The 22,990-nt window shown below is 40.1% G+C and overlaps 1 protein-coding gene across 12 annotated transcripts in view; it reads right to left on the bottom strand.

The window, feature by feature from the left end:
* The window catches only part of Tanc1 (tetratricopeptide repeat, ankyrin repeat and coiled-coil containing 1), a 250,878-nt gene that overhangs the window by 72,414 nt on the left and 155,474 nt on the right, over positions 1–22,990 (bottom strand). For 10 of the 12 annotated variants that reach the window (XM_004835897.3, XM_021265939.2, XM_087199193.1 and 7 more), the window contains one exon: positions 10,147–10,251. The exons of the other annotated variants lie outside the window; for them this stretch is intronic. In XM_004835897.3, coding sequence (XP_004835954.3) covers positions 10,147–10,251 — 105 coding nt within the window. The remainder of the gene's footprint in view (positions 1–10,146; positions 10,252–22,990) is intronic. 12 annotated transcript variants of the gene reach the window in all.

Below are 22,990 nucleotides of genomic sequence, written 5' to 3'. Positions count from 1 at the left end.
AGGCTCAGGCAGGGCAGCTGCTTTATCTTAGGAGGCAGCTGGACCAGAGGGAAGGGCACATGAACCAGAGGGAAAGGGGAAGAAGTGGGTGAGGGAGCAGATCTCTGGAGTTTCTCTATTCCACACCTCCCTTTCCTGTCGAAACAATCTCCACACTGCTACCCAATTGTGACTGTGCCCCAGAAAGTCTGGCTTCTAGTTCAACCTGAAACACTCTGGGGAAAGGGCCAGAAATTACTCCCAGTTGGCAGGTGCTGGGAAGGCAAGTGCAGCTGCACAGGCTTGGCTGCCACAAAATGTACTGGACATCAAACAAGGCCAAAGCTTATGGCATACTTGGGACTCCCTTGAAAGCTCAGGATGCTGGGAGTTCCCACATGCAGGAGAAGGACATCACCACCCTAGCAGACACACTGCCACCTCCACATTGTGCCTGCATATACAGGCATACCTAGCTTTTCATTGAAAAAAAAACAACTAAAAACAATTAGTTATTCAAACACTCCCCCCTTCAGATGAGTTATGGAGCAGTGGTAGGCTTAGTGGGTGAGCTGGAGAGACACCCAAGTGTCTTTTTTCTGGCGGGAGGCGGGGGGGGGGTGTCTGGAGACAGGGTCTCACTATGTAGTTCAGGCTGGCCTTGAACTCACTATGTAGTGTAGAATGGCGTCAAACTTGCCTTCATCCTCCTGCCTCAGCCTCCCCATGCTGGGATTACAGGTTTGTGCCACCATGTCCAGCCCAACTGTCTTTTCACATTATTCTTTCTTCTAAAATATCATCCTAATGACCTTCTCCTTAAAAAGTTCTGTTCCGTCGGAGTTCCTTAGTCTATATCAAGTCATCTGTGTTTCTCCTTCCCTCATGCACAGAGCCTTTTGCCACTGAACTTTCCATTCTGGCAGAAGGACCTCTGGGAGAAGAATGGTAGCATCATTCTGGGAGAGATGAGTTGCCTGGAACTCACATGAATGGGTACAAACCACTATGAAATGGAAATACATTTCTACTTCCACAGTTGTTCACCAAACACTGTGCTTTGAACAACTAGGTGATCTCCTTTATGGGAATTATTACTGCAAAATAATCTCTGAACAAAATTCTACTGGGACACTCAAAATGTAGTCTATTTTCACATGTGTGGTTAATATTAAATTATTCATCAACAAGGGGCAAGCTTTACCCAATATCTGAGGGATAATATAACTGGAGATAGGTCTTTCTTATCTCATAGATTTAAATAGCCAAAGGATTTGTAGTAGCTGTGTTTGGAGCTAAGAGTAACTGGCCTTGTTCTCCCTGGGACTCCAGTAGTAATCCCAATAACATGTTCATGGGTTCCTCCATATCACACCATGGTGGAAGGCTCACCCATGCATAAAGGTAAAGGCAAGTTCTCGGGTCACTTCCTGCCTGCCTCTTTCGCACTACAGACCCTGCTGGACAATGGGCCACAAACACCAAACAGCCACCCAGGAACTGACTGGCTTCCCAACTGTTGCCATTATATTCAAAGAATCAGTGCTTTTCATAGTCCTCCTCTACCACCTCAGAAGACAGGATGCTCTCCATGCTAAAGCAGTTCTGGGCCAGTCTTACACTGCTAAGACTCTGAACCTCAAGCTCCTCATCAGTGAAGTGGCCACATCCACTTCCCATAGAGGTTGCAAGTAATACAGAAGAAACACCCAAAGAACCACAAGATGCTAGAAAAGGTGGTTATTACCTCTACCAGCTTTAACACTAAATGCCCATACTTCCTCACTGTTATTTCATTTTCTGGCTTTATAAGTTCATATGTATTTTCAAATATGCTTATATGTCTCTTACCTAAAAATATAGCTGTTTATAATTACTATGGCCCAAATAGATTTTTATGGACTCATTATTCAAAAACTACAAATTCTCTTTTTGTATGTGCATGCATGTTCTTGTATATGTGGTAAGTAGTGCTGTGGATTAAACCCAGGGTCTCCCGTATGCCAGGCATACCTATGCTCTACCACTGAACTACATTCCTAGCCAACAAATTCCCTCCTCTTGTGGATTCCCAAGGCCTCAATTTAGCCTGTATGCACTGCTCTACTTCCCATTTAATCATTCCTTTGGGGAGGGCTGTACCAATTTATTTTTATTTTTGAGATAGGGCCTCTCTAAGTTGCAAAACTGCCCAGGTTAGGCTCAAGCTCACAATCCTCCTGCCTCAGGTTCCTAGAGTGCTGGGATTACAGATGTGTGCCACTGCACCCAGATCATTCCTTCTTCATAAAGTTAGACTCTGTTACAACTGCAGGGTAAGAGCATTCCATAAAGAGAGCCTCTTCCCTACTCTTACCCTCCTTGCATTCTACAGAGTACTGGGCTTCATCGACATCAGCCATTCACTAGCTATGGGACCTTCAACAACTGACTTAATACCAAGTTTCCAAGATGGCACTTGGAAATAAAGTCTGTTAAAAGAGACAGGCCATGAACTTGACATTGACCCCCTTCCCCTAATCCTAGTCTCTGCCTATCCATGATCTGCCTCTTGCTTAACCTCTTGTCATCCTCGACTTCTAATTAGGAGCCTTTTCCTGCTTCTTTCTGGTGGCTCCTTCTCCTGAGCCATCACCAACTCCCCCAGACCCCAGATGTCCAAAACCAGTATTTAGAATGGACCATCAATTAATGAACCTGCTGTTGTTGTTAATAATTTGTTTCTAGGCTGCAACACTAAAACATGTTACACAAGTTTTAAAACTTTTCATCTCATTTACCCCATATTGAAATTGTCGCCAAACTTTATCATTCCTTCTTTCAAGTACTTAATTAGCCTTATTCTCTTCAGTTGTATTGGTACTTAGCTATAAGACCCTATTCCCTCAAATCTAGGTAGCTTTCAGACTGTGGATCAGTTTTCTCATCTCTGTTTTTATTGTCTTCTCTGTCCAACCCCCCTGGCCCCCACTCCACCCTGAGCTAGTAAATTTTCAAATATTTTGGCCTCAGGACTTACTCTCAAAAATTAGTGAGGATTCCAATGAGCTTTGGCTTTTGAGGATTATGTCTCTTGGTATTTATCACACTAGAAATTAAAACTAAGAATTCATAATGTATGTTAATTCATTTTAAAATAAAAACTCATTACTTATCTTAACAACTAAATTTGTTGGTTGACTGACTGACCCTGAGGATTGAACTCTGGGGCTTCACATTCACTCCACCCCTTAGCTACAGTCCCAGCCACATACTATATGCTTTTGGTTCAATCAAGTGATTCAGACTGCAGCCTAAGAGATTCGTAATTGGGAAACAGAGGAGTTGTTCTAGCTAATTACAGATATTCTTTGACACCTCATAAAACTTAACAAAGAGGGCCGGGGATTTAGCTCAGTAGTTCTGGCGCCTGCCTTGCAAGCACCAAGGTCCTGAGTTCAATCTCTGGTTACCCCTCACCCAGGGAAAAAAAAAAAAAACTTAACAAAGAACAACTTCCTAAAGGAGAGTTCCAATGTTGACTCTGGACACACATCAATGAACTTTTCATACTCTGCTATAGTAAAATCCAATAGTCTTGTTTTATGGGGTTTTTTGGTGCCAAAGATTATACCTATGGCTTTGCCCATGCTAAATATGCAAGTACTCTGCCACTGAGCTACACCCTCAGCCTGTTTTACGTTTTAAATGGATAGTTTACATATGCAAGATTTTTTAACATCATTTACTGGGTCAGTTGGAAACTGTTGGTTTTGCAGGTCTTGAAAATGCTGACATATTTATCACACAACATCAAAATATCACATTCATTAATATTACTGCGGATCTTAACTTAAAAATATTGGGAAGCCACCAAGCTCAATGTGACAGATGTAATTTCCCAAAAACCTAATTTTAATTTAAAAGGTCAAGTTTTAGCATTGACAACTAATTTTGTGAGGTTTTGTTTTTTTAATTGAAGTGACAGGTTCATTTCATGCCTTTTGAAGAAAATGTGTGACAAATACCCACTTCTGAATAACCATAGTTTGTCAGTTATTATTTCAAAGAAAAATGATGTTTCATTTAACGAGGGGCTGTTTCAGCTTGGAATTCAAACAATCACACAGTTGCTTTGCCGCAACACAGCCATTATACTTCAGCACGCAGCAGAAGTACTTCATGTGGACTTCCCACTTCATCACACAGAATATTAAAAAGGTAGGTATTCAAGGGTCAGCATTTAATAACATTCATTATTTGTAGTGCTTTGTCAAGGACATTCTTTGGTGAATTGTTTTTCTGACGCAAGTATATGGCAGAGAAGAATACTATGACTACTAGTGTTAATAGGTGCCTTGCCTTGAAAAGCAGGTATCAGAAGTTTTACTGACCATTGATTTGGAGTATTTTATTTTTTATTTTAATCTAACACAAGTAGATATTAATGAACAAAAAATATTTTAAAACATTCTTCTTACTTCCCTATAAAAATAAAATTTCATTAACAAAATAGAGGATAACAATAATATATTGTGTATCATGATCTGAAAAAAATGGACAAAATCTTACTCAAAGTACAAATCATAAAAGACAAAAAAAAAAGAAGAGACAAACAAGCCTAGTTGTTCAGGGACTGAGGCAGGAGGGTCATAAGTTTGAAGACAGCCTGAGGAATTCAGAGACCCTGTTTCAAAATAAAATCAAAAGGGCTGGGGAAGTGGTTCAGAAGTAGCACACTTGCCTAGCATGAATAAGGCCTTGGGTTCAATCCCCGGGACTGCAAAAAGAAACAGAAATGTAAAAAGTTATGACCTTACAAATCCCTGAAAGAGTGAAGGACACCTTAGAAATTCACAACTCATGTTTTAAGAACTTCTGCATTAAGCCTACAATTGTGTTAGAGGAAATCCCTTTTCTTTAAAAACAAAACAAAACACGATAGCTACACACACTATTCCTAGTGAGCGGTCCCTCATGTTTTCTTATCTGCTTCATTTCTTGGGTTTTAAAGAGGGTACCTATTCTTACCAATTCCATTTCCTCATCACTTACCTAAAACTTCACTCACTTTTACTATTCTCCTACTGCTACTCCTACTACTGTAATTTTTCTTCATTTTTTTAAACACTCTTTAGCCCTAACTAAACACTATTAATTTTTCTTCTCTTTTTTAAAAACAAATAGCACACCTCCTCTTTTGATTTTCCTGTAGATTTCTGACCTTGCAAACTCTTCCACAAGGGATAAAACAGCAACAGAAACAGAGGGAAAATTCATGGCTATTAGGACTCTGTGGTCTCAAGGGTTTCTGCTTCTACCCTCTTGCCAGTGTTTCATTCATCTTTTATTCACAGATCATAAGTAAAATACCAAAGTTTCTTGGTGTTCATCTCTCAAAAAAGACTAAATATGGGGGCCAGGGATTTAGCTCAGTGGTTTCGCTGCCTGCTGCGCAAGCGCAAGAACCCGAGTTCGATCCCCGGTACCAAAAAAAAAAAGACTAAATCTTTTCCCCTAGTGTATCTTACCCTATCATCTTACCTTTAAGCAAATGGCTGCTCAGTTTACACTCAGCTCTTTCTTTAGGCCCAGTTGGATTTTCCAACTGCCTAGATGTTCTACCAGCACTTTCAGGCCACATGCTTGAAAACTGAACTCAAACAACAACACCCATTCCCTCTCCTTCAGGTCCTCTCAACAGCCTCACAGACTTGAAGCTGTCATCTTTCTCTCTTATGGAGGCTCCCAGGTCCTTGTACTCTCAATAATCTTCCCATTCATCATCCCTTCTTCCCTGACTCTAATTTGAGACTTTACTTTTTCATGTAACTAATGAAATTGCTTTTGCCTCACCCTCTATGATTCTAGTTTCCTCCTGCCCCTCTTCCATACTCTATCATCATATGATTTGGTCTAAATGTCTGGGTGTATTCCCTATCCCCCAAGTTCCTTGATAAAATCCTAATTCCCAAGGTGATGGATTAGAAGGTAGGACCTTTAGAAGGTGATTAGGTCATGAAAGCATAGACACTAGAGTTTGTTGTTCCTTTCCACACTGTGAGGTGATAGGGAAAAGACAGCTCTCTGTGAACCAAGAATATACTGGTACCTTGATTTCAGCCTCCCAAAATGTAAGGACTCAATTTCTGTTGTTTATAAACCACTTGGCTTATGGTATTTTTATTAGAGCAGCCTAAAATGGACTAAGACACCTGGTAAATCTTAAGGCACAGCATCAATTAAGGCTTTCCCACATTCAGAATCTGTACCTGCTGAACTCCTGACTCATCTCACAACTTGGATTAGTCCACATTACCTCCTCCTTTCAATTACAATCACTTTATATTCTGGTCTTTAATCCCTTATCAGGCACCTATGCTTGATATCTGGTCTCAAGTACCATCTAGCACTTTTCACAGCTTAGGAATTTAGTTGATACTTGAAGGAAATGTAGGACAAATGGATTCACTACCTCTAGTTTTTCTTCCACTGGACACATGCCAGGCATGCTCATTTCTACACTCCCACCTGACTAAATCTTAAATCATTAGTTGAATGGTACATCACCATTTTAAGAAACTGAAATTTAAAGACAAAGCAAGATCAAGGGGAAATACAACTACATTTTATTTCTTAGACTAGGTAGTGGAAAGATAGGTACCATTATTCTTTACATCTCCTTAATTCTGTACTTCTCTTTGAATGTCTCAAATAGTAAACAAAAACCTAAGACATCAAAAAATATTTATTTAAACATTTATCTAAAAGAGACCACCCTCTTCCCAGTAAGCTTTTCATCTATTCTGTTGCTTCAAATGTGTTAGTTTTATTTGCTAACCAGACTGCCAGAAAAACAGTTTCACCATATTTTGAGATTGATCTACATTAAGCAATGACTCATGAGACTTTCTCACCGCTCCACATCAAAGCTTGCTCAAGTAGCTAATGATATATTAAAGCAAAGTGAAATGAATTATGGCTGTCTCTAATACAAAAAAAAAGAGGTGGGAGTCCTATTATAATTTAATAATCCCCTCTAATTGGTCTCGGTTTTCTTTCCTTGTAAGGCACAGGCATGGGCTTTGGAGGGTAAATGATACCACCCCAAAACAGAGGATTGGCTTAACAATTGAAAGCTTATTTATGAAGCCTCTATTCTATGTGACACACAGCTTACTAAGGTTTGCACTGAGTTTGAGAACTTCATTACATCACTTTGGGGGAAACAGAGAAGAAAATTGCTGTGTTTCAAAATATTTCAAAATACTGAAAATGGTAGAATTTTTCTTCCTAAAGATGTTTCCAGGTGAGAGCAAACTTTAATAAAACAAGTTTTCTTATCAAAAAAAAAAAAAAGTTCATCAGTTTCAACCCACTTCCCAGATGGCTAAAAAAGGCAAGTTACACAACAACAGAATTATTTACAAATTATTAAAAAAGAAAGCTAAAAATCAAGAATTGATGGAGCTTCATGGAGCCATCAAATGAAAAATGAGGCCGTGTGGTCTGGAAAGAGTATTTAAACATTTAGGAATATGTTGATATTTCATGAGTGTACATGAAATTTCAAAGGCATTTCACAAGGAGCTGTTTTCAATAGATACTGTTAGTGAGTGAATACAGACTTGTTATGACTACAGCACCCAAAAGTATTCAGAGACTAGTAAGAATGCCCAAAGGAAGTAGGGAAAGCAGAAGACCAAACTTTAAAGTGAAACTTTAGTGATGATGCCAACATCAAACCTCAGAGATTAATATTGGCCCATCATGCATCTACACATGCCTAGATAATGTTCAAACTCAAGTAACTTTATTTAGCTTAAGCTTCTCCTTTGGGTTCAATGACCCAGACACAAAATTTACACTTTAATATGGCAGACTTAATTAATTCTATTGAAATTTAAAAGATTCCATGAGGATTATGAAACACATCACACTTTGCTAATGTTGAGTTCAATTCTGTTAGGCAACCACCCACCCCCTAACCAAAGACAACCCTGCTGGGACCAGAACCAAAATCACAGATCTCTTCACACAGATCTGTGTGCCCAGAAACCACACCCCAACTTACACCTTTAAAAAAGTGAAAAGTACCCTGCTTCTTAATTTTAGCAAAGATGGAATTCTCTGGTCCTGTTTTCAAAGTCCATGAGTTGTAATTTTGTTCCCCACGGAGCCAGATGAAGCCAGATCAGAGAGCTCAGATATTCAGAGTAAGCACACATGCAAATTTTGGCCTCTCCAGAAAGACCAATGGCTGCCCTTGAATTTAGCTTGGCCCACAACCAAGCACAAGTACGTCTCCTCTTGCCAAGAAAGGTGGCCAATTCTGCCTTGGGCAAGGTGAGAAAAGTTGACTGTGGGCACTATTTATAACCTCTTTTCTTAGCCCAATAAAAATCCTAAATCTTTCCCCTGTCACATCAAGATATCCCTATATGTAATTCCAACAATCCAATCCTCACAACCATAAGAAGAGGTGACACAGTGGTGTCTAGACCAAGTAAAGCTCCAGGAGCATAATCAGACAGGATGACAAAGAGGGGAAGAGGATGAGGTTGAGGGGTGGCAAGCTTAATCTAAGATGTGCAGACAGCTTGGTAAATTCAGTAACTGATACTTCAAAGGCAGATTTTGTTTTCACTTCAACATACAGAACAGAAATGAAATACAGGACACTTGTACTCATGAATTACCAACCAAGAGCTCTTGTATCAGTTAACAGCTGTCCTAACTGGATACTATAAGAGACTCTCCACCTTTACCATATACACCCAGTGCCATATGGCTCCCTCAGCCCAAAACCTAATCTCTTCAATCACAACAACTGGGTACCTGGCCAGAAAGGATAAAGTAGACTTGCTCATGTCAGGACACAAGTACTGGAACCTCTTGCCTACCCTGCATGCCCCATATTACCTCCTGCTCTATGCATTCCAAGCTTCCTGATTTCTGCTAATTCCCTCTGTCAAGTTAATTTTGGTGGTATTTTAACCACCACTCCACTGTCATACTATGTCCTACTTTCTGTTACACAACGCCAGAAATACAAAATGCATACATGATAGTTATAACATAAAGGGGGTGTTCCCACCACCACCAATGAGTCAAATTCCAAAGTGGAATCATGGATTAGTTTTCTTTCTTTTCTTTTTTTTTGGTACCAGGGATCGAACTCCAGTCCTTGCACTTGCATAGTAGGCGGCAAAACCACTGAGCTAAATCCCTGGCCTATTTCTTAAGTTTTTTTTAAACATGTGTCCATAGTGAGGGCAAAATGGGCTTTTATGCATAGGCTAAGATATTTATCATTGTTTTGAGTCAGGAAAATGGTGTAAATTCAAACCACGCAAACTAAGGCCATAGAGTTGTGGGCTGGGCACTCCCCAGAAAAGAACAAACAAGTAACTCTTGAATTGATTTTTTAAAAAATAAAGAACTATTGGGCCAGGGATTTAGCTCAGTGGTTCTGCCACCTGCCTCGTAAGTGCAAGATCCTAAGTTTGATCCCTGGTACCAAAAAAATAAAATAAAATAAAGAACTATCACTGGATCTACTAAATATGATTAAGTTCATAATGTGTGCTATACTTACATACAGATTTAGACACCCCTCTCCCCCCAAAAAAACTCCAACAAAATAAAATATAAAGTGTCTTAACAAAAACTTTTCTGTCAATTTTTTTTTTTGGACTGTACTTCAATAATGCCTAAAGAAAAACTAGATGTTGAAAACAAAAAATTCTTTCAAAAGTTACCAAATGCTTTTAAGAAACCTAGCTCTTACAAGCTTTGTCTAGTTAAAGTTTCAAAAGCCAATGCCTGTTGAGTATTCTGAACTGGTAAAATATTGAAAATGAAACATAATCTTGAAGGTTCTTAGTTGATTTTCCATGTCCCCCAAAGCCCAGGTAGGTCAGAATTCAGAGGAAGCAAGGCCCAATCCTTAAACAATGTATATAAACCCACTCAACTGTTCCTAACCTATGTATGTAATTCCAAGAATTTACATTAGCTAAACAAATCTCTGTAAACTGCCCAGAGAGGGTAAAACCTCTCAAATACATTTATTTAGTTCAGCAAAGCATTCCTGCAAAGACATTCAAGTTTCACTCAGAAATACCGAGTGCCTTTCTATACAATCTTTAGGGCAGGAAGGAGAAATCACTGAAAACATATTCTTACCATTCTCACTGGACTCTGTGGGCTTGGACACTTCTCTGAACGGGATTATAACTGCATCTCCAGGCACCCTGGGGCTTTCCACATACTTGGGCTTCCTGATGGGACCTGCAGTGGGAAAAATCTGAGTGTGGCTAATTTTTTTCCAGATGCAAATAAAGCTTCAGAATGTATAGTGTGTGTCTTTACCAGGATCCAAATACACCTAAAGAGCCGGCCCCTTCCCACCCTTACACTTACACACACACACACACACACACGAGAGTGAACCTCAGGGCAGACACAGAATGTCCAGGCTGGGGTGCCAAACAAGAAAAGGGTAAGCTCAGTTTGGAGAACATAAACTCTGACAAAAACAGAAGCTGCTCTTCTGCTAGGAAGTCTCTACAGCTGTCTTCACTGCGTTTCAAGTAGGTGACTTTGATGTATTCAAATCTGGACAGCTTGTGGTGGAGGTTTTCTTTTTCTTTAAATATCATTTTCCTCTAACTGGGATAAAGATGATTTGGTTGGTTAATACTTTCAAAGTCAGGAGTCAAGGATTAAACAGCCAGCCTGTAATATCTACAAACTCTAAGCAGCCATTGAATACTGGCATCTTATCGAGCTGATGACGCAGGGTAATTGTGGGGCCCAGAGGATGACTGCTGCTTTCTTGGCAGCTGAAATAGCTGCCTTCAAAGCAGCACGGCAGCCAATGCAGCATGAGACTCAAGGACACAAGAGAGATGGTCTTATCTCCCTCCCCTAACCCCAAGTTGTCATCAGAATATCTAAAATTCTTATAAGACTGGATGGAACCTCATTTGCTGCTGGGAATAGGCAATGGTATAGCCACTTGGGAAAACAGATTAACAGTAAGTTGACTGAAAGGTTAAAATACACAGTTACCACATGGCCCAGCAATTCCACTTCTATGTGAATGTATGTCTATATAAATATGTATTTGGACACATACTTTCATGATCATATTACTTATAATAGCCAAAGTCCCATCAACCGATGAAACAAATGTGGTGTAGCCATATACTGAATTATTGCTGGGAAAGAAAAAGGAATGAAACACTAATTCATACTACAACATGAATGAAACTTGAAAGCACTATGCTAAGTGAAAGAAGCCAGTCGGTCACAAAAGACCACATACTGTATCATTCCAGTCATATGTAACATCAAGAATAGGCAAACCTACAGATGTGAAAGGTATGAGTAATTGCCAAGGGCTGAAGATATGCAGGATTGTGGGGTGATGACTAAGGAAATTCTTTTGGGAGAAAGGAAATGTTCTAAAATTAGATTGCAGTGATCCTTTGTAAACATCCTAAAAACTCCTGTACCATACACTAAGTGGGTGAATTTCGTGGGATGTGAATTATATCTTTAAAAAGCAGTTTTTTAAAGAAACAGACTATCCAGCCTCTCTGCTCACTCCAAATATCATTTCATTTTGCTCTAGAATCACCCAGTTGCCTCATATTTTCCATGGTTGCCTTTTTGTGTGTGTGCAAATGATTTTTCTTCAGTTTTTATTTTTTTATTAATACATGTTTGTAGTATATAATGATTACATTCCTTGTGGAGAGGTGGTATGTGTACATAACACATCTTAATTCTTTTTCATCCCTTTCCCTTCCTCTCCCTCCAACTTTTCATCTCCCCTTCCCTTTTGCAAAAGTCCTACCTCCCTATTTTTTATTAACTATTATTTTGCTCTTTATTTATATTTTTGTTTTCTCATATAAGATAAATCATGTGATATTTAAGCTTGTGAGTCTGATTTATTTCACTTAACATTATGGTCTCAAGGTGCATCCATTTTCCTCCAAATGATTCAAGTTTAACCTTCTTTATGGCACAGTATTGCACTGTATATAAGTATCACATTGTCTTTATCCATTCATCTGTTGGTGGACATACAGGCTTCTTCCAAGATTTACCTATTATGAATTGTGCTACTATAAACACGGGTATGCATATATCACTGTAATATGATGTGTTTAACCTGTAGAAGGGCTACAGCTGGGTTGACTAGAATTTCTATTTTTAGTTTTTTGAGGAATCTCTATACTGAATTCCATAATGGTTATTGCCTGGATTTTGAACAAGGCCACAGAGACAGAAACATTTTGCATCAGTAAGAGAAGGGATGGTGGAAAGAGCTCCAAGCTGGGGTCTATGACTGCCCCTACACAGCCCTGTGCCACTGCCCTGCCTGTGCTGAGACCGCACACCTCCACCCTCACACAGTGAAGGGATGATACAGGGAGACTCTGAGCAACATCTTATACATCTCAGAAGTTTTGTTCAAAATATGGTTTATGGTGAGAGATGCTGCCATCTAAAGGTTTCCTGTAAAAGTATCTACACTACTAGAAAAATAATCCAATTCTCAGCCAGCAATAATGTACTGCATTTTAAAATAACATCCTTATTTATCAAAGAGGCCTCTTTATAAATAAGGATGTTATTTTCAACTTTAGAAACCATAATTTTAAAATTACTAATGTAATATTTAATCACATGGCTGTCTTTATTATTTAGTCCTGTCTGAAAAGAAAAAAATTTTAAAGGTTAATGAAATTAAAAGGGTAGGAGGGAAATATGCACACAGTCTAAATGGAGAATAGAGGCTATTCAACAGGACCCAGATTTTATCTAAAACATAGATATATCCTAAATACACCTGAGGAAGGGTTCTAGCATCTTCTGTGGAAGTCAAGAACTAAGAAGGAGGCCTGAGCAAGACTGACAGAAACATAACTGGACAATATAAGTTGCTATGTATGCTTTTGGTTTCTCACCAACTCCCTAAGGTAAAATGGATCACTAGTATCTTTTCCCTCTCTGGTCTCTTCCATTTAAAGGACACAGAGAGGTAAAGCCCTTGAATTATTACTTTCTGATGATTTGTAGCTCCTGCAACCAGCAGCCATACCCAGTGCTCAAGAGACACTGGTGCTGCTTACCGTTGATTCTTCATGGTCCAATAAGGGCAAATCTAAGATCTATTTCTAGGCACCCAATCTACCTACCCATTACATTCTTCAAATTATTCTATCATAGTCGATATTTTGTTAAAACATGGGCTATTTTGAGCATCAATAGTTGTTACAAATCAGAAGGACATGGATTCCAATGTCACCCCGAGCCTTCAGAAGGTTCCCCCCATCTATTTAATTGTCTATAATGGTCCCACGCTGAAGCAAGTGCTAACTGTAAGAAATGCTCAACACCAAGGAGTCAGGATGTTAAGAACAGACTCAGGAGTTAGAGAGATGTAAGATTAAACACTACCCTCCCTCCTCATCTCCCCCTAATTAACCCTTATTATGTCCCAGAGTAAAAAATAAGCAAATGAGTCTCCTACAGTTAAAATCCTCAAGTGCAGAGAACAGGCCAGTCTGGTTCCCAGGCAGAGCAAACAATAATGCCTGACCCGAAAGTGATCTAGAGTATCTCAAAGTAAATAAAACATATATTCAGCGTTCAAACAAGGCTAAGCACTCACATCAATTCACTCAATCCTAATAACTTTGGGAGAAAAGCACAATTTCCTCCATTTTTAGGTCAAGAAACTGAGGTTCAAACAAGTTCAGTAATTTGCTCAAAGCCCACACATGGAAAAGTAAAAATGAATTCAAACTCTGGTCTATACAGTTTTGAAGTCCATGCACTAAACCACCAGTTGGCACACATAATACCAGAAAATCTAGATTAAGCGTACAATTCTAGAAAAAGGCCAGAGAAACCAGGCATGATACAGAATGCCTGTAAACCTAGCACTCAGGAGGCTGAGGCAGAAGGATCAAAAAATCAAGCCCAGCCTGGGCTACATAATAAGTTCAAGGACAGCCTAGACTATATTACACTGTCAAAAAAACCAAAATACCAAGTCACTGGAACCATTACCCAGTTGTCCACAAACCTCAGCTGTATAGACACAAATCTTTTATTCATCCTACTTGTCTCTGACCTCCTCTTTTACTAGGAGTTGAAATATTATGAAGTGACTTTCCAACAGGACCCTTTTATTTAAATTGCTTTTCATGAACAGCTGAACCTCAAACACTGTAAAACAAGATAAATTTATAGCCATAGAGGTTTTATTCTGCCCCCCAATTGCTCATTAGAGAATCTGTGTGCACTTTATATTAAACAGAGCAGATGAACGCTCATCTGCCTCCGCTCCCTTCTGAAACACTATTAAAATTGCAGTAAATGGATTAAAGAGAGACTGACGGGAAAGGGGAGAACCACAGGCAAAAATCAGACTTCTCAAAGTGGGAAACAGACTGCCAAGAAGCAGCAAGCTGGATGCGAGATGAGGGTGGATCCAGGCCACAGAGTCCCACAGCTACCAGACGGCTCTGCAGGCAGGGCCAGGTGAGGGCCCAAACAGCAGGATGAGTTAGAATCTATTTAAAGGAAAACCCCCCAGAATCTCATTCCAAGCCAGAACTATTCCCTCCCTCAACCTGGAGGCTGAGATTATTCTCTGGAAAGGCTGAATTCTACAACCATGAAGATTCAAGAGCTAAACTGAAAAACTAGGATTAAGAAAACCTCCATGTACAGAATGGCAGGCTCAAGAGGCATGCATCCCCCAGCCCCACTCAGCTTTGTGGACTCTGGAGCCACATTGTAGACCAAGGCGGGAAAACATGGACGATTCCTCTCTGGGGAAACTCAGCAAGAGAAAACAGGTGTCTGTAGTCACAGTCGGAGATCGCACCCCAAAGAAATGGCAGACACTGACAATCACACTCTCTAGCACAGCCTGCCTTCCACACACTTTTCCATCAGCTTTTTAGCACCTTATACATACATAACAAATGAGGAATTCTCCAAACAGACCCTAGCAGGGAGGGACTCTACCCTGCAAGACAGTGACTAAAACAGGTTCAAAGAGGATCTCTGAGAAAATAAGGAGAAATACCCAGAAAGAAAAAGTGATACTGCATCCAGTACACAAGGCACATTGTGATGAGGGATTCCCTGATGCAGGCAGCTGACCAATGTGGCTCCTGTGAGGACAACTGGAGGCCATACTGGCTAGGTCTCACTGCAATCATACTTAAACCACCATCTACTAAACCACAATGTTACCAATGCTGTGCCATCCATAGGAAAAATTCCCCAAAAGGAACCAGTCACTTATCAAAAAGATCAAAAGTGGAAAACCTATCTCCCTCAAATTTCCTCCAGGAAAACTAAGGCCTAGCACCTTTCCACACACAGCTTTTTGTTTAAAAGAAAATATCCCTCATCCCCAGTACAAGCTACTTTAAAGTAAAATAATCCCTCCTTTACATAAATCAAGAGTTATAAGGTTAACCCTCCTGAATTAATCAGAATGGAATACTGCAGAGCATGTAGCCAGAAAACATGGTAGTCCTGCTACTAGGTATGTTTCAACTCAAGAAGCTTTCAAACATAGGACTGTCAGGTATGAGTATGAGCCAATGCTTCCCTGCAGCTGCCTCCCATCTCAGTCACTCCTGGATAGCTGACCTATGCTGGCACTGTATCAAGTAGCTTCCCAGCTTGAATGTGCACAGGATCCTCCGAAAATCTTGCTGCAATGCACATTCTGATATCTGAGTTATGGGCTAGGACCTAGGACCATGCTTTCATAGCAAGGGTAGGCCTCCAAGAAAGCACCACTGAACACCCTCTCTTGTCAGGTGAAAGTGGGATCTGGTGTCTGTAGTGGGAGCCTTGCCCAGATTACAAAGGCTCTTAAATTCAAAGAAACAAAAAGTGTGCCAAGAAGAGGTTAAATAGCCATAAACTTGCAGATGCCGAGGGGCACTGTGCAAAAGAACAGCTGCTGCCAGCTTCCTGAATCACACAGAAGGGCCTGGTGTTAGCGTGGAAGGCAGCATCCAGAATCTGCCCTTCATCATTCTACTCTGCAACCTCCAAGGCAGCACGCTCACTCTATTCAGTATTCTGCCTTTGCGCGAATCTCCAAATATACTTTTCCCAGCGGCCAGTTTTTTTTTTTACTCTTTTTGACATTTTAATCACACAGTTATTCTGCTGCTTAGAAACTGCCATATAAGGAATATTTTTCAAAGGGGGATGGTAGAAATAAACCAAACTGGGCTTTATCTCCAGGCAGTGAAAGAAAGAAGGGCAGGGGTTACTTTTCATTTCTGAGTGTTTCAGTTAAATATATACATATATATATATATATATATATATATATATATATATATATATGTATAATATATGCAACATTTGAGTCACAGAATACCTGAGGCTACTTACTGCATTTAAAGTAGATCTTACATTTTTCATACCATTCAGAGACTATGAACAGTGACGTTCTGGCTTATCAGTCATTTTAGGGATTCTTTGGTATCTTGAACTTTTACAATAAAGAGTCCTTTCAGTTTTATCTGGTCTAGGTTTTCATTTCACTTTGGGAAATTTCACAAGATGAGGAAAATAAAAGGAGATGAGTAAGGATTTGGAAGAGGGAGTTTTTTTTTTAAATCTCTGAAGCAAATGTCACTCAGCAGCCAATTTCAAGTGGTAAACCATGACATGAGATCACAGTTTGGGATTTTTAAAGAGAAAGACAACCACACAGAGCTTCTAAAGTTGGATCCCTTTCCTTTCTGTACCCTCAAAAGAAAACACACAATGTGGAGGGAGAAGAGAGAGACATACAGTTTGGGACTGATAAAGGGTAAAACTCATCCCAAGCAAGGCTGCCGTGCTCAGTAGGCTCTCTGCAACAGAAGGCAGAGCTGGAGACCTGGTGAACTGCCTGCAGACACAGATATAAGGGGCAACAGCCTCTTGCGAGGATGCATTCTGAGGGAAGGAGGAGCCAGATGAAGAATTGACTCAGTTGGAAAGCCCTAGCCAAAGAGAAGAGCAATTTCAAACACAGCATGGTATCTACTGCTTGGGTTTTTCCCACAAGAAACAAGGAAGGGATCTGAGTAAAAACCTAAAATCCTGCTGGAGTTGGCTGTCTCTACTCCAGGGAATGACAAAAGGAAGCAGTAGTACCTCAGCCCCCAAATGTCTGGGGTCTGGTGCTGACTTAGGGAATCAGGCAAGAGAAGTGTACTGACTTCTCCCTGCAGATATACACGCAAAGATAGGGGAGATCTGGGGAAACTAAGACTGCAATTGTAGGGAAGAAAAAACAAAAGGCCAAAGGAAAAAACATAGGTCACCTGCTGATGAGGAATGAAATGTGCAAGTTAGCTGACACCACTGTCAACAGGCCTCCTTTTATTTATTTAAAACCTTGTTTTTTAGGAGTCTACTGGGAAATGGCAGCCTTCACTCATTTTTGTAACACTTAAGGCAAGGTAAAGATGCAGTCAGCATTTCCATAATAGCTGTTCAATCCAGCAGAATGCAGCACATCAAATAGTGCCCTGCTTCCCTCAATAAAGCAGCACTGAAATAAATGTGGACAATGATTTCCAAATCTCAGTTTGCTGTCTGCATGCTTATAGTATCATGAGTGCAATAAACTCTTCACATAACAAAATAACGAATAATGTCTCCATTTTCCTCCAATGCAGTTTGATTCATCATGCTGTTCCTGCACTCTGCCTAAATTGGTTTTTGTATATTAAAGTATGGAAATGCATTAATTCACTCTATTTATTTATTCCATAAATATCTGTAGCACATTTGCCACATGCCAGGCATAAGAGTGAGACCCACAGACATGACCTAGTTCTCTTGGTATCAGCCAAGAGGGTGAAAGTCTCTAATATAAGTGAATTTTATTTCAAACACCTCCACATAAACAGTGTGATGTAAGTATATGGTGGGTAGTTTTAATCTGCTGCATAAAGGCAATCAGTTGTCTTAATCTGGAACAGATTCCAGGAATAGTTAACTTGCTTTTAATCAAAAGGCCACAGGCAAGAGACACTGCTGCCAGTCAGTCAGCTAGTTGTCCTTATCACCAACCACCAACAGGTTACATTAATTAGTATACAGTACTTCAGGTCAGAAATGGCTTTCACACTAAATTACTGACTTTGTTTATTAATACTATAGCTGCTGGAAACTTATTTACAGTGGTGGGACTCATGTTATCTGTAGTAGGTAAAGGGACTGACCAGAAATGTCATAGAGATGCTCTGGCTTTTGACCCAGGTATAAAAGTCTCACAGGTCCTCAGAAGTGTAGGGCTGTAAGTAAGGATGGCACCCTAGGCTTGATAAGTGAAATCATTAGGCCCTCAATGGAAAAATGGCAGGATAAGCTGAATCTTGCCTATGGCAGGAAGAATTCTAAAGATGCCACTCTTAAAGATTCCTGCTTGTCCCTTCAATATTGAACCATAAAAATCTCAGTACTGTTGTGAAGGGCCTCTGCAGACAGAATCCGGAATTGGGGTTACTGTCTTAGTCACTTTCTCATCATCACTGGGATCCAATACCTAACACCTACACCTTAAAGGAGAAGTTTATTCCAGCTCAGTTTCAGAAGTTTCAGACCATGGTTGGCAGACTCACCGAAAAGAGATGGTGGAAAGGCCTGACTAGAGAGAAACTGCTCACATCCTGGTGGCCAGGAAGCAGCAAGTGAAGGGAGGAGCCAGAGATGAGACTACACACCTCCAAGTCACACCTCAAGTAACCTGCCCTTCTGGCCAGGACCCACATCCCAGTCATACACCAGCTAGAGTGCCCCAGTAATCCACCCAACTCGTACAATCCATTGGGGGCCATTTTAGAACTAAACCACAACAGCTACCAATTAGCCAACCTTACAACAAGAAGGTTATTCTGAAATACCAAGATATCCCCAATATAATCACATGAACCCTAAAAGGAGAAGTCAGGCAGGGGAGAGATGCAGAAGGGAAGAAGGATTGAAGAGAGTCAAATGGTGAGAATTCAACCCTTCTGGACTTGATACCTTGCTTGTTTTGAAAAAGTGGGAAGGGAACCACAAACAAAGCAATGCAGGCAACATTGAGAAGTTGAGACTGATCTCTAGCTGACAGCCAGCAAGGAAAAAGGGACCTGAATTCTGCCTTCCTGGAAGAGCTTGAAAAATCTTTCCTCCCTTTATTCTTAAAGGAATACAACTCTGCTACTGTCTTGACTTCAGCCTTGTGAAACCCAGACCAAAGAGCCAGATATTCCTCATTGTGCCTAGACTTCTAACCTACAAAATTTTGACATAATAAATTTGTTTTGTTTAAGCTGGTAAGTTCGTAGTTATTTCCTAGGGCAGCAAGAGAACAGTAATATATTGTCTACCAAATACAGTCACATGTGCTACAGGTAAACACTGCATACTGGACCCTGAACAGGACAGAGCTGGAACTGCACAAGGCATCTAAAGCAGTCTGTGGCAGTCTAATGAGTCTAGACGTGGTCAGAACAGTCTGAGCACTGCTGTCATTCATAACTGGTAGTGAGTTTACAAAGAACTCTCCAGCCCTCACCTCCTCTAACTCTTCATAACAATTACACTTTTCCATAAAGAACCTAGACTCTAAAACTGGTTTCATTACATTTGTAAGAATTACAGGTTGAACATCTCTAATCCAAAATGCTGAAATTGAAAATGTTCCAAAATCTGAAACTTTCTAAGCCCAGATACAATGCCGCAAATAGCACACCTGATCTAAGCTGTGGTCAGAAATGTAAACACACTAAAAATACAATACGACTACCTTCAGGTTATGTGTACACAGTATACACAGAACATAAAAGAAGGGAAGGGAAGAGGAAAGAAAAATGGCTAAGTTGCCCTATGTATATATACCAACTTCCAACACTTAATGTATTAATTATTTATTATAAACATGTACTAGTAGAACATAAATTTTTTAAAAACACACAAAAAGAAGTTTTGTGTTCAGACTTCGGTCCCATACTCAAGATAACTCATTACATTATATGCAAATATTCCAAACTCCAAAATCTGAAACACTTCTGATCTCAACCATTTTGGATTAGGAATACTCAACCTGTATTAACCAAACAATTACAAACAGGTGGAAAATCACATAGCTTGATTTTGAGATGTCCCTGGAAGAAAGATGAACCCTTCCTGGAACAGCGATTTCAAAATTTCTCTAAGAAACCAGAGAAAAAGCCCACATGGGGAAAAGGCTCCTCTGGTGTTCACCCAAGCAAAAAAATGAGCCCTGTATGAAGTGGCTGACTCCAAAAAGAGGGAGTTCCCGGAGAATCCCCAGGAACAGTCTTTCCTTGTGGGTTCAGACCTGTCACACTCTGAGTATGGTCCCTGGATCAGCAGCCACAGCAACACATAAATCTTGTTAGACACACACATCTCAGCCCCTGAGGTCCACTGAAGTTTGAAGCCATAGGGTTATTATTTTTCAGCAAGTATATAATTATTAGCCCATATTAATTATGTAAAGTAATGAGTTCATCATGCCATTTCCATAAATGCAAAGAATGTGCTTTGATTGTATCTACCCTCCCTACTAACCTCACTTCTCCCTTCCCCTGATCCCCTTCCTCTCCCTAATAGGCTCCCTTGTACTTTCATGTTGTCTTCTACCCCCTGGATTCTACATACGAAAGAAAACATGCAATAGTTGTCTTGAGTCTGGCTTAATATAATGATCTCCAATTCCAGCCATTTTCCTGTAAATTATATGATTTCATTCTTCTTTGAGGCAGGCTATTACTCCACTGTGTATTTTATCAAATTTTCTTCATCTATTCATGCAGTGGACACCCAGGTTGATTCCATAACTAGACTGTTGTGAACAGTGCCAGCTTTAGCCACCATGGAAATGAAACAGTGATGGCCCTGCCTCTTCCTTGTTGCTGCCACTCTCCCAATCACTCAGCATTGTGCGGAAGGCAGCTGTCCGTGCCTTGTCTTCACACTTGCTTGAAAGCTTCACTGAAGTTTGGATGAGGTACTGTATGGCTACTCAGTCAGACTCAACCTATGGTGGCTAAAGCTAGCACTATTCGGAGAGGAGTGTTTTACTCTTTCCATTCCTAAGCAGAATAAAAGTAGCCTCAGGAAGAGAACTGTGGGGGTTTTTTTTGGTTTCTTTATAGCCCTTACTACATGTGTTTATGGCACAAATATTTATTTTGACAAGAAAAAGTTTCTTTTTGCTTTTTAAATAAATACTTTGAATATACACTTTAAATAAATTGTACTATGAACCAATAATTTCTAAAAATTTTTAATTTGAAATATTTTTTCAAATATTCATTTGGTACGTGACCACTAGAGAATACTGGGTTTATTTTGGGTTGTTTTTTTTTTTGCCCCAGAACTGAGGATCGAACTCAGGACCTTGTGCTTGCCAGGCAGGCACTGGCAACACTGAGCTAAACCTCCGGCCCAAGAGAATTCTGTTTTAATCTCATTGCATCTTTGTGTAGGGCAGATTTGTGGGTAAAGGAAGAAGCAGGAGAGGAGTAAGTGTGCTAGGCCACCCAAAGGTTCCAACCTGTTGGAGAGTACTCCAAGATCTCTCCCAACCATTCAGGAGAGGGTAAGAGCAGACCATTCCTATGTCTCCCTCAGCAGCTCCCTCTCTTCTCTGCTTCATATTGTCCAGGTCAAAGACTATTTCTGATACATTGACTCCACCCCTACCCTATCCAGGAACCCTCATATCCTATGTCAAGGAGAAAATGGCCATCAGTGGGAAATACCTGAACTGCTTCTCAGCCCCCTCCCTCAGACTCACCTGCAAAGGTACTTACCTGATCACATCCATTGAATACTAATCTGCTACCCATGTCCAATGTGCCAAGATCCTATACGTACATATTTATAGCAACTTTTACTCATAATCACCAAAAACTGGCAACTATCCAAATGTCTTTCAATTAGTGAATGAATAAACTATGATACGTCCATGCAATGGAATATTACTGTGCAATAAAAAATGAATTATTGATACCCACTGAGATGTGGATGAATCTCAAACGCACTAGGCTAACCAGAAAGAAGCCAGACTCAAAAGGTGACAGAATGTATAATCATGTATGTAAAGTCCTGAAAAAGGCAGAACTAGGTTTGGAGAAAGATCAGAGTATGCCAGGCATAGGGATAGGTGTGGACCACAAGGAAGCAGCATGAGGAGATATTTAGGGGTGAAGGAACTGGTCTCCATCTTGATTGTGATGACAGTTACAGAAATGTATCCATTTGTTAAGTTCACAGATGTGTGCAATGGCAAAATGGCATTTTACTGTGTTAATTTAAAAACATTTAATTTTTAAAATAGGGACTACTGGGCTGGGGAATTACCTCAGTGGTTTTGCCACCTGCTGCGCAAGCACAAGGACCCAAGTTCAATCCCTGGTACCAAAAAATAAAAATAAAATAGGGACTACTTTAGGGTGTCCTTCTGTGCAGGGGAGCCTCACTCCCATGATACCAGTGATGCTGAGCTGTAGGAAGCCCTGAACTCAAGCCCAGGTCCCTGATGACACCTTGAAGTGGCCAAGGCTACCTCTGCCTACCTCCAGACTATTAACAAGAAAGAGCAATAAATATTTATCTTGTTTAAGCTATGGTGTGTTTGCCTGTCCTTTACTTGAAGCCAAACTTAATCCTAATAGAGTAATATGAATTATTGGCCTTACATTCACCTTACCCAAGCTGATCTATCTTAATGGTTGTCTATACCTTAAGGTTTAGAATAAATAAAGAGCTGAAATAAGTCAAAGCCAAAATATTGACAAGACAGAGGTACATTCAGGAATGAACCTGTCGTCATTGGCAAAATCAGAGAATCTATCTAGTAGATAATACCTTTTAAAAAATACAGCATTATTGGGACAGCTGACTGAGTAGCCTGGGATTCCTATTTGAAATGTCACTTTTAGTTTCAAGT

Source organism: Heterocephalus glaber, unplaced genomic scaffold (genome assembly GCF_053883595.1).
Source record: "Heterocephalus glaber isolate CG9 unplaced genomic scaffold, H.glaber_assembly_v1.0 deba00000347, whole genome shotgun sequence".
In the NCBI taxonomy this organism is placed as follows: domain Eukaryota; kingdom Metazoa; phylum Chordata; class Mammalia; order Rodentia; family Bathyergidae; genus Heterocephalus; species Heterocephalus glaber.
Note: the sequence above shows the minus strand (reverse complement) of the source record. Positions and strands in the feature narration are given on the sequence as shown.